The sequence below is a fragment of the Gigantopelta aegis genome, chromosome 9 (assembly GCF_016097555.1).
Source record: "Gigantopelta aegis isolate Gae_Host chromosome 9, Gae_host_genome, whole genome shotgun sequence".
NCBI classification, from domain to species: Eukaryota; Metazoa; Mollusca; class Gastropoda; order Neomphalida; family Peltospiridae; genus Gigantopelta; species Gigantopelta aegis.
Window position 1 is genome coordinate 2,434,226 of NC_054707.1, and position 13,032 is coordinate 2,447,257.

At 42.5% G+C, this 13,032-nt stretch overlaps 1 protein-coding gene across 1 annotated transcript; it reads left to right on the top strand.

The window, feature by feature from the left end:
• Positions 1-1,685: 1,685 nt before the first annotated feature.
• On the top strand, positions 1,686-11,339 carry LOC121381354 (salivary glue protein Sgs-4-like). Its single transcript, XM_041510635.1, has 2 exons — positions 1,686-2,187; positions 9,852-11,339. Exons 1-2 carry the CDS (start codon positions 1,942-1,944, stop codon positions 11,004-11,006), a joined length of 1,401 nt encoding a protein of 466 aa, XP_041366569.1. The 5' UTR covers positions 1,686-1,941; the 3' UTR covers positions 11,007-11,339.
• The last annotated feature ends 1,693 nt before the right edge of the window (positions 11,340-13,032 follow it).

Below are 13,032 nucleotides of genomic sequence, written 5' to 3' on the forward strand. Positions count from 1 at the left end.
TATTACTATACCACGATAATGTTTATAGTGCACATATATATGTACATCCCACCACTATTACTAGTATGCTATGTTAATTTTACCATTAATTCTTAAATCACTCTCCACCTGTATTTGTATATTTGTATATATACCGTGATTATATATGTATGTATTTATGCTGATAAGTTTGTTTAACTTAAGGCAAATAAAGAACTTGAACTTGAACTTGAAGTACTGATGGCGCAGCGCGATCGGTCGACAGCGTGTGACATATATAATTTTAATCCGTCTTATACGAGAACGTAGCGCTGACTTTGACATAGCCTACATCTTCTGTTGGACATGTCGATAGTTTCCGTTACGACATCGTAACTAATTCTATCACAAAACGTGCACCAAAAATAAATGCTGCTACTGAAAGAGTGGCCTATGGGGCGGAAGTGGCAAGTTGTGTGAAAGAGGTTTTGTTTTCTTTCTTTAATTTTAGTTGTTTCTTGCGTTACTCCAACCTCCCCTCGCCTCTTGAAGGTGCAGACCCTAGTTTTAACTGGTAAAAATGGACACTAAGTTTAGTTCAATCTAATTAAAATTAGCTCCACTATTACATGTGGATCTAACAGCAGCCAGTTGGAGCTCATGTCCACCAATCAAAACCTTACTTGCAGAATCATGCCAGTGATTTAAAAATAATTTGAAAATATTCCGAATTATCCTGAGGGTATACGACATGTTTCGTGTGAATTACGAATGCTTTATTTAGATCAGTAGAACTAATTTTAATTAGATTGCGTAGTCTCCAATGTCCAGGTAACATTTCGTCTGTAAATAATAATTTAAATATTGACCAATCACACTTCGCCTTTTATAACCTTATTTGGGTGCATACATAATACTAAAAATATCGGGCGAGTCTATTTTAGTGGCCGCAGTACAGCGAACCATACCAATACGTACGGAATGGGTTATCAGTCTTCAATTTTACATTAAAAATTATTTATTTATTTATAAAAAAAAAAAAAACCCTACTAAATCAGTCTTCAGTTTTACATTACAAATTATTTATTTTATAAAATAAAACATGTTTTTAGGCATTCGTAATTCACACGAAACATGTCGTATACCCTCAGGATAATTCGGAATATTTTCAACTTATTTTTAAATCACTGGCATGATTCTGCAAGTAAGGTTTTGATTGGTGGACATAGCTCCAACTGGCTGCTGTTAGATCCACATGTAATAGTGGAGCTAATTTTAATTAGATTGAGTTTAGTTAATTTACAAACCTGTAACACACTTGGATAAAGTTACAACAGAGTGAAAGAAGAGTCTGTAACGTTAAAACCGGGATCTATCCTTAAAAAATAGACTAGAACTCGAATCAATAATCGCTAATTCTCAGACGCACGGGCGTTTTTTTTTAAATATGAAGAATGCATTTTGTGGTATTAAAAACAACAGGATGACAAGAAACACTACGGTTCTACGGAAATGAATAATCTAAACAATAAAATATAATTAATGTTTGATTTCAGTGATCATAAACGGATCTAATAGTGAAAAATATGTTGTAGTTTTAAAACTAGGGTCTGTCCCTTTAATCGTAAACGTCTACAAGGGCCAACAGACGAGTGACGTAACAAGCATGTAACGTCACTCCTGTTCGAAAGGTTTTAACCACGTAAAATCTTTCACGCATTTTGAACTACATTTAAATATTCATTTATATTGAAGAATGTGGGGAACACATCAAATTATTAATATGTTTTCCAAATATGCATATTATAAAAATATCTAGCCGAATGCCTTATGTTCGGACCTCCTAGCAACGTTACCTAGCAACGTTACGTCATGCTTTTGTCGCAGTTGTTAAATACTGTATAGCTCGAGAGAGAAATAAACCTATATTCAAAAGTGCTTTTCACCAATGACAGAGATGTAGTCTTTTATCTTACTGCTGTGATGAAGGAACGGAGTACCCTCCAGTCGTTGTTGAATGCCTTGGCGTGTTTCCGAACAGAGGGCGATGGCGCTAGTCCTCCTGTCATCGCCACAGCTATGTTCACCGCCGCCTGCATTCTGTTCGTGCTGCCGACGCTGAAACAGACGTTAACAAGGCAGTTCATCAACCGCCTCGGCGTTCTGCTGTTCATTGTTTCTGTATTCGTTGTGTTGGCCGTGTTCTTGATGCTAACAGTTGCGGTCCAGGTAAGCACTTCATCACTTGTAAGCTGGGGAGTTCAGGTTCGTTTTCCTATGAATGTTTGAAACGGTACTATTTAACCTAATTTAATAAAATCTCTGTTGCGATCACGCAGTACAGTGCAAAAGGGCATACAAAGATGATGCAATGTTGGTTAAGAAAGGCTTAAGACCGGAGCACACGAGCATTAACAAACGCAGTCTGACCAAAAAAAAAACCCACACACACACAAAAAACAAACAAAAAAACACAACAACAAAAAAGGATGGACAAAAACACACCGTATACTGCCATTTGGTACATGTTACTGGTTGAACGTTAACGCGACGCAAGGAGGCGTACACGAGCAGCTACAATCGGACAAATTTTTAACGCACGTCGCTACGGGGTTTTTAACGGTCGTGTGTGCCCGGCTTAACAGAGCTTTGTGAATCTCATCCGACGATAATAACAATAAGTCAAATATGTTGGTGTACAGTGCGGTGCTTCATATATAGGCCTACCGGTAAAGTTTGTTCAGAACCCAAGCGATTATGTTACTTTAGATCTTACTTCAGATGTTTAAAGTAACAGTGGTATAGGAGAAAGGTATTTTAGCTTGATTTTTGTTTCTACATTTATTTGCTACCCTGGACACATGCATTGACAGTGTTTAATCATGGCGACTGGGTGGGTGGGGGTTTTCAAAGGTGCATATTGGTGGTTTACGGCCGAAACTATTACTTTTTCGTTTAAAATGTAAATATTATATGTTACGGACACCCGTGTACCACCACGATAACAGACGGAACTGAGGGCGGGTTGTATCCCAGTGCTAAAGCGCTCGCTTGATACGCGGTCGGTAGTAACATTTCAACTTATTTCCGTGTTTATGTCCAATTAAGGTTCAAGAACGCTGTCCAGGATACACACCTCGGTTATCTGGGCTGTCTGTCCAGGACAGTGAGTTAGTGGTTAGTGGTTAGTTAAAGAGAAGATAGTATAGTGGTTTTACACCTGCGCAATCGGCCAATGAGTCGTTAAAACTCACTCTGTGTGGGAATCGGATGGCTTAACCACGACACCACCGAGGCCAGTTGTGGTCGATAAACAAAGGACTTACTTAGCTTTACTAACTGGTTTAATGTGTCCATATACCACTAGGGTTTCAAACACGCCTATCCCGAGTCCGGCCTCCGATAGGATCGGGGGTCTGACTCGGGATAGGGATAATCTATCAAATGCGGTCAATTTTGAAATTTTGAATATTAACACCAAGAGTATAAAAGAGGGGAAAATTGGGGTTAATAAATTTTGACTGCGCCCTTAAAAAGAAATATTAACATTCCTAACCTATATTAATTATTAATATAACATAATTTCAGCGCAAATTTAGATGGGCTGGTCTAAAATTAATAATAATTATTAAACAGTATTCATTAAGCCCACTGGAGGTCAGGAGGAAGAAAAAAAAAAGACTATTACGGGTCGGGTAAAGTTTTTACGTGCGTATATGCCACAAAAGCTTCACGCACGCCTGTCACGGGCTTAATCTCTGACTACGCCAGTGACTAAGTCCGGGCCAGGAGTGGGGAGTGGGGTAAGTTTGAGATGGGCGGAATTTGCATTAAAAATTTAGAAGTAGGTACTGAGACCTAAACCAAAAGTAGCTGACATAACCTACTCATGTCTGGAACAAAAATGTTTAAAAGCCGAAAATGTTTTAAGGTGATTTGAGCAATTTTGACGGGCAATCAAATTAAATGGTGTTGGACTGTTTACAAAAAAATAAACATTAACTTTTGAATGACGGTCCAAAAAAATCCAACGTGCCCAAAAAGGAGGTTACCTGTCCTAAGAGAGGTTGGCGCCTACGGCGAGCTGATGAGGGTGAGGCAGTCAAGTTCGGGACTTCGTGCTTCCTGTCCATGATACCTGGGATGACCTGGTGGTAGCCGGTGCCGAAGATAGCCTTGAGGATTCTGTGGATGATCTGGCTATCCATCTCGCGTAACAGGATCGCTTGTCTGTAGCAGTCTCGGCGCCGGTGGATCACTACGAGTCCCGAATGCCCATCCTTGGTCCGGAGGTGGTGAAGTTCGAACTGGGTACCATTCCTGCAGGGGAGTCCAGGCCTGGTTCAGAAATTTCCTCATCAGCTTGCCGGGCCCCCTGCACGCAATGCCGGAAGCTGGCCTTGATCTTCATAACTTGAAGATTCCAAGGGTCTTCCGGCTGGGCTGGGGGATTGGGGGGGGGGGGGGGTAACTTGACGGCTCGGCGGCTTGTCCGTGTCGGGCTGGGTGGCAGGTGTTGTTGCCTTCCGTTTATCCGCCGCAACAACAACAGGTCCCTTAGCCGACTCGACGGGAGCGGTTGGTAAAGTTAACCGCTTCACCGGAGTCGGCTTTGGAGTCGAAGTGGGACGTCGCGGCGGCGATTGATACATCGCTGTATCACGCTGCCCGCTGGTTGCATCCGTCGACTTCTCCGCCGGTGGTGAATCCGTCTTCTTCCGCTGGATCGGGGTAGCCCGAGTACTCTGACTGTAAGAGAGCTAGACGGACATTTGGACATAAACACGCTCTCATTACAGTCAGAGACCAAGCTATGTATTTTTTTGGAAACTGCCGACAACCAAAACGTTGTCAAAGATTTCCGCTCTAATACCGTTGACACACCAAACTCTAAACCGGGTCAACTCGGATTGATTCGGATAGGATACGGGTCGTGACACACCAAATACGGGTTCCAAACCGGGTCAACCCGGTTTGGTTTCAATTCACATATGTATGTGGATTGAGCAACACGCTTACGGGTCAGTTCGGTTTGGGATTTCGGTGTGTCAACGGTACATTGGCAAATACGCATCAGTTCAAAGATTTTATTTTATTGCGGCACTGTTCAAAGCTTCTGCTGTAGCCATTGGTTTCCATCTCACTAGATATCCTTACATATATCTTCTTATTTCTAACTAAACCATCCAACTGGTCTTGAATACTGTCGTCGGACCATATTTTGATCAAGCATAGTACTTTTTCATACGTCCATGGTCGGGATGTTTCCTCCATTTTTGTGTTTGATGCGAAAAGGAACTTTCAAATGTCCCACAATCCTTAGCAGTGTATGACGTCATTTGTTGGAATTCCGCACAACGCTAGCTCTAGGAACCGTATTTGGTGTGTCTGGGTCCAAACCGGGTTGACCCGTATTGGTCGCCGGTGTGTCAACGGTAAAGGCAATTCGGGTCAACACAGATCAATCCGGAATGATACGCATTGGACAGAACCGTATTTGGTGTGTCAACGATATAGGTCGGCGAACTTAGAATTCTGCTGTCCGGAGTTTGCCGAAGCTTAGCTGAATGTTGGTGCTGTCGGGTTTCTTTCTGTAGTGTGTGTATTAGTGATTAATATCTGAATTTTTCTTAATCAAGTAACTCGAAAATGGTCGATGCAAATGTATTTGACGTCAAACATAGGATTGTTGTGGTATTAGAGCGGAAATCTTTGACAACGTTTTTGTTGTCGGCAATTGCCAAAAAAATACATAGCTTGGTCGCTGACTAATGAGAGCGTATTTATGTCCAAATGTCCGTCTAGCTTTCTTACAGTCAGAGTACTCGGGCTAGATCGGGGGGGGGGGGGGGGGGGGGGGGGGGGGGGCGCGGCGACGGCGAATTTTTACATGTTCATATACCACTAGAGTTTCGAGCATGTCCGTCCCGGGGCCTGTCTCTTGTGTCATGTCATGTCATGTCATAGGGTTTTACGTACACATTCAGAACAAGCTGTTGTAGCGCACGCCTGTCGTGGGCACAAGAGCCGGCCTTGGCCGGCTCCTCCGTCCATGACAGGAAAGGTGGGGGGGGGGGGGAGAGGAGGGACCGCCTGCACTGGCAGGTGCAAGGGAGCACCAGCAGCCCGATCAAATCGGTAGCAGGCGGGTGGGGGTGGTGGTGGTGCTATGGAATTTGAATGGAGCAGTTAAATGCCAAAGAGAAAAAGGTGCGCAATTTTGATTGAGGGAATTTGGCGCAATTTTGGACGGTCGGTCGAAAGGTAAATGGCCGATCTAATATAGGTTTTGATATTAGTGAATCGAGAGTAGCTCGTTAATTTTAGACCTTTACGATGCTGTGGTGTCTCCCTAGGTTGCCCATAGGGCCCTTATAAAGCGCCTGACCGCTTCTGGTCGAGGCATCACCAAGTACCAAGTTATTACCAGCAGCAAGTATTGGGGGTTTGGGTGGGGGAGGCCGATATTCTTTTGTTCAGCTTCCCCCGGGTGCATTGCAATTGTGTACTCGGAACGGTATTCTTTTGTCCGGTTCCTTATTAGAGTACGTGCTGGGCCATTAAATGGGGGCGGGTGCATTGTTATCATTAGTCAATGCACCCTGTGTACTGATGCAGTGAGCGTGTAGTCTGTGTGTGAATCCTTGTTTTGTGTTAAGGTTGTACCTAATTGTCTTAAGTCCCTATTCTAGTGAGTTCAACGGTCATTCATGACCACCCATCCCCCTCCGTCCTTGTATAGCATTGAATACAATGACGGAGGGGTGTGTGTGTGGGGGGGGGGGGGGGGGGGTAAACTAGCCTAGCTATCTAATTTGAAGGGTAAACCCTTATAGTGTATGTATTGGTTTAAAAAGTCTAGTGCTTGGCATACTTAACTTTATTACCAATGCAATAAACGAAACTAACGGTGGCAAGTAGCAATTGTATACATATATGCACCAATCTAGGTATTTAGTTTGAAGAATTTTGATTCCCGCCCCCTAAATATAGGATTTTAGTAGGCTTACTTGGTTTGTCTTCAGGCTATCTGGATAGTTGGGTATCGGTTTTCCTGCATGTCTTTGCTTCTGGAACCCTAGTTGACTTACCTTAGTTAGCTAGGATGGAATGTATCAGTAATAAAAAAACAAAAAAACAAAAAAAAACATGGTGCGGGTGCAAAGACAAATTCGTGCAGTTTATTTACAGTTAGGTGTAGTGGGGTTCTTGATCCGTGATTGGCTGGATTGGACCAATGAGAGTGCTGCACAAAATAGGCGATAATTAGTGGTGTCCTATCTTGGTTGATTGTCTAACGATGTTGATTGGCTGGTTAATTAGCCAATTGGGTTACTGCGACTTCGATCCTGTCTTAGTGAGAAAGACAGAAAAAAAGATATATAATAATAATAATAATAATAATAATAATTAAAGAAAATTAATAATAATGTGTCGTTAGCGGGTGGTGTATGCCAGTTGTCAATCACGAGCTTCAGAACATGAACATATTTACAGTAGAATAATATGGTTATCGTGGTTAGGTCTGGATGGCATTGGCATATCTAGTGGTTATTAATCACTCGCTACTGTCCCGCCGTTAATCCCCAGGTTGGAGTGCCTGGTCGAGTGCTTAAGGTCGCTCTTCCATCTAAGGGATGTACAGGCGGGTGGTTTTGAGTAATTGTTAATTTATATTGCTAAATTTATGCCAGCTAATTTGGTCGAGTATATGCTTTTACTTTTGTCGTTTCACCGTTCTCCCCCGGGGTTGGAATACGTGGTCTTTTCGAGTGCGTAGGGTGGATATTCCACCAAGGGGGTCACAGATGTCACGATTCAAGCATTGTCATATCTAGCGGTTATTAAATCATTCGCTACCATCCCGCCGTTGATCCCCGGGTTGGAGTGCTTGTTTGGTCGAGTGCTTAAGGTCGCTCTTCCTACCGTATCTCTGGATAGCCAGGGGCTTGTTCCGGAACAGAAAAAAATTAAGTGGACAATTTTGAAATTTACATCGTAAAATTAAATAGTGGGCCTTTCAAATTTTGATGCGCATCTCCAATATAATTAATAAAGAAAATTCTACTCATTAAATTTGGTCGCTAGATTAGATCGGGTGGTCAAAAAGAAATTAGATAAGATGTGTGTGTGTGTGGGGGGGGGGGGGGGGGGGGGGAGAGAGAGTTGAAAATTGGCCGAATTTTGAAAATAGCAATTAGTAAAAAAGTTAATAGAATTTAAAAAAATTAAAGTTACGAGCCAAAAATAAAAAGAATTGACTGCTCGGTCGAATATTTATATAATTTGGAGCATTTTAGAAGGACAGTCCAAAAATAAATAAGAGAAAGAAGAGAGGATCGGACTATTTAATAATATTAAAAAAACAGAAAGTAATTTCGCCATTAACTTTTGAACGAAGGTCTTAAAGTTTAAAGCCCGATCTATATGTCCACGTGAGTGGCCTCATTAAGGCCGTTATGGTGCACAACTTGTAGGGACGAGATGGGTTGCATCCCGTCAAGAAAACCCCTAGATTGACAGTCAATAGACGTTGAAGGTGTAGTGCTGTGCTAAAATACAGATCTTGAGAAGCCGGATCCGTCTGAACAAAAAAGAATCAGACTAGGGTATAGTCCAGTCGTTATAGGTTGGTATAGTGGTGCGGACGGGCCCGTCTCCGGAGGATACGAGATGGTATCACAATAAAACAAAGTAAAGTCTAGAAAAGAGTAGTAGGGGCCGACCCCGCTTCCTATTTCTTCTTAGAGTGGGGCGGTCAATCTTCCAGTGCTGCTAGGACAGGCTCGGACAAGTAGAGACTAAACGCGAACAACCGTGGCGTTCTTCAGAATGGCCGTCATACGAGTCACGAAAAAAGAAAATCAACATAGTCAGACGGAGAAATGACGTGGAGGCAAGGAATCTCGTTAAAAAAGAATCCAACCTGGTGGTGCAGACTGTCGAAACGAGAAGCGTTCCAGCATTCAATCAGTTCCAATGGCCGCATACATCCGAGTAGAAAACTTCACTTCGCTGATAAAAACAACAAAGTGAAGGATCCCCAAGTCGAGCCGCTAAAGCACGTGCAGTATGCACAAACATGTCTTACCGCGACGAGCTCCAGACTGGGAATCAGGGCAAGTCGAGAGCACAGTTATAATTATAATCCTTAAACGGACGTCGTTGAAAACACTACAGTGGTCTTATTCACCAGTAGCTAACTGCCAAAATATGTGCTTGTTTACCCCCGAGCAATTGGTAGCATGGGATCGTTTATATGCACCACCCCACAGACAGTACAACACATACCACGAACTTTGATATGCCAATCGTGATGCACTAGCTGGAACGAGAAATGGGGCCCACCGACAGGGATCGATCCCAGACTGACCGCGCATCAGGCAAGCGCTTTACCAGTGAGCGACGAACGCCCCTAAGCGGGTTTTCTCTTTCAATATTTGTGTGGTCTTTAACCATATGTCTGACGCCATATAACCGTAAATAAAATGTGTTGAGTGTGTCGTTAAATAAAACATTTCCTTCGTCGAGTGAAAATATCTTGTGCTATGGAAATAGTGAATTTGGTCAGTCTGGCTGTTTGTTTCCATGGTAGGAAAACAAAATATCAAAACTGAAAAGTCAGCTATAGCGAAAGGTACTATTAGACAACTACATTAATGTGTATAGCGTTTCGTTAATTTATCGTAGACGATTTTGGAGTGATGATTAGAAAACACTATCGGACACGTGCACAGATGGTGTCCTTTTAATAATATCACCCGCAAATTACGTTGCGGGGGATAACCATAGCGACTTAAAGTACTTCCAAGTTTAATCATGAACTTTTAGATATATAAAAACAACTATACATGTTACATGGTGTATATGCTCTTCTTTTTTTTGTGTTCTAGGGCAACCATCTATTTTGCTTCATGATGAATGGGCAATTCCGCTTCTTGAGTGGATTATCGAAAGTCTGGCAGCGAATGATTGCAATCTACATGATGTTCATGCTGGTCATATTTAACTTTGGCTGCGCCCACCTCCTACGGTGCATGTTACTCAGAATCTGGGACTGGTCAAGATGTTTTGATGGCTGTAGGAGTTCTGTATGTCAGCCGAAACGACCATTGTGCAGGCCAAAACGTCCATTGTGTCCAGTGAAACGTCCATCGTGTGAGTCAAAACCATCGCTGCTTAACCCAAAACGCCTGTATTGTATGCTAAAGCGTATGTTGTTTGAGTCACCACGCCCATTGTGTGAGCCTAAACGTGCACCGTGCAAGCCTAAAGGTGCATCGTGTCAACAGAAACGTGCGTTGTGTATGCCAAAACCTCCACCGTGTCAGCCAGTAATTCCACAATATGCACTAAGACGCTCATCGTGTGAGCCACGACGCTCTCCAATGGAGCGAAGATGTTTACCATGTGAGTCAAGGCGTCCACCATGCGATTCAAAGCGACCATCATGTGAACTAAGACATCCACCATGCGAGTCAAGGCGAGCACCATGTGAAACAAAACCTCCATCATGCGAGTTAAGGCGTCCACCATGTGAGTCAAGGCGACCACCATGTGAGCCAAAGCCTCCACCATGTGAGCCAAGACGACCACCATGTGAGTCAGGGCGGCCACCATGTGAGTCAAGACGTTCATCTGAACAAAAGTGTCCACCATGTGAGCCAAAAACTCCACCATGCGAGTCAAAGCGACCACCATGTGAGTCAAGGCGACCACCATGTGAGTCAAGGCGTCCACCATGTGAACCAGCACCATCCTTATTGTGTCAACCACGGCGTCCAGTGTGTCCCCCATGGCCATCGTCGTGTGAACCACCACCACCACCACCACAACCACCAGTGTGTAATGGAAAGGGTAAGAAGGCGGCGGCTACGAAGAGACCGTGCCATACGTCAAAGAGCGCGGACACACAGCGGAAATCTGCTGGTTGTAACGAACCCCAGGATATTGAGTTCGATGTCGTCTGCCATATTAAACTGGAAGGCGTCACGTACAAAGCGCGCGACTGCCAGGTCAAAGTAACACGTGGAGGAACAGTGTATTGAAGAAAGGATTCAGGAAAGAGGATATCTACAGATGGAATAAACTCGGCTAAGATTGTTTAGCATGAACTAAATACGGTGGGTTGTGTTAGTCGTGTAATGATTGAGAACTGTCATTCGCACAGCCTCCGGTAGTCTCACTACAGAGTTCACTTCCGAGTGAGAGTTCATTGGTCACGGTCCACTATAATTCCGAATTGTGACACATACTATGGTTCACATATTCACTTCCAGGAAATGGTGAAGAATTAAAACAATATGTATGTTTAATGGTAAGCCTTCTGGCTCTATTTTGTCCATATTATTTTGTAATATTGTGCATTGACCTTTTGGGACATGGGTGTATAGCGCAAGAGACAGCCGGGGTGAATCGGTTAATGAACCACCTGTTCGGACCGGTACTACAGCCAGATGTGGTCATATAACAAAAAACTGAGACGTAAATTTTCTAAATTTTGGAGTGAAAATAAATACTTATATAATATATGTTCGCAATGGTGTATGTTGTTCGTACCAACCAGAACCCGTTCTATTGGCAACCTTCATTTGAAGTTGAGCAATTTAACATGGGTTTCAATTACAGATGACATCTGTGTAGTAATTTTTTAGTTTGCACGATCCAAACATGCAATGGAACCTGCTTCAGCCCCATGCAAACCAAAGGACATGTATAAACAGCTTTCAGTATATTACAATTGGTTTCAGATATTATCCGATATTTTTCAATACCAATAAAGAAGAACATCTGTGAGTTGGTGGGCGTATTGGGCTATTTTTCGTTCCAACCAGTGCTCCACAACTGGTTTAACAAAGGCCGTGGTATGTACTATCCTGTCTGTGGGATGGTGCATATAAAAGATCCCTTGCTGTTAATCGAAAAGAGTAGCCCATGAAGTGGAGACAGCGGTTTTCCTCTCTCAATAGCTGTGTGGTCCATAACCATATGTCCGACGCCATAATTATAACCGTAAATAAAATGTGTTAAGTGTCGTTAAATAAAACATTTCCTTCTTCTGTGAGTTGGGTTTGTACATTGGATATGCCAAACATATTTTGTCACCAAAATCGTCAATCAACATTTGTTTATCTTGTAGTGGCTTATTTCATATTCTTCCAGTTTATAACATAACGGAACATTTTAACAAGATAAAGCTCAGCTAGCAATATTAAAAGTAAAAAAAGTAAAGTTTGTTTTATTTAACGACGCCACTAGAGCACATTGATTTTTTATCTTATCATCGGCTATTGGACGTCAAACATATGGTCATTTTGACACTGTTTTAAAGAGGAAACCCGCTGTCGCCACATAGGCTACTCTTTTTTCGACAGGCAGCAAGGGATCTTTTATTTGCGCTTCCCACAGGCAGGATAGCACAAACCATGGCCTTTGTTGAACCAGTTATGGATCACTGGTCGGTGCAAGTGGTTTACATCTACCCATTGAGCCTTGCGGAGCACTCACTCAGGGTTTGGAGTCGGTATCTGGATTAAAAATCCCATGCCTCGACTGGGATCCGAACCCAGTACCTACCAGCCTGTAGACCGATGGCCTGCCACGACGCCACCGAGGCCGGTATATTAAAAGTACTAATCAAAATTATACCCAGGTGATTTTCCAACCTTATATATTAGTTATGAAAATCCCTGGAGTAAAAACCATAAATATGTGACAGTATTATCATGACCTGTTATGGTATTCAAACAACTGGTACAAAAAATGACAATAAATGACCTATTATAGACAGAAATATGAGATGTATTTACAATTTTACTGCAAAACATATGTAATTTGGAACAGACTATAACACCCAGATTAACATTGATTAAAGCTGACAGGTCAAATCGCAAGTACTAAGCTAAGCAGAGGGTTGGTCTCAGGCTGTTCAATATATAAAACTGGGTGTTATAGTCAGTTTCAAATTACACGTTTTGCAGTAAACTTGTAAATACATCTCATATTTATATCTATAACAGGTCATGTATTGTAATTTTTTCTACCGGTTGTTTGAATACCATAACAGGTCATGAT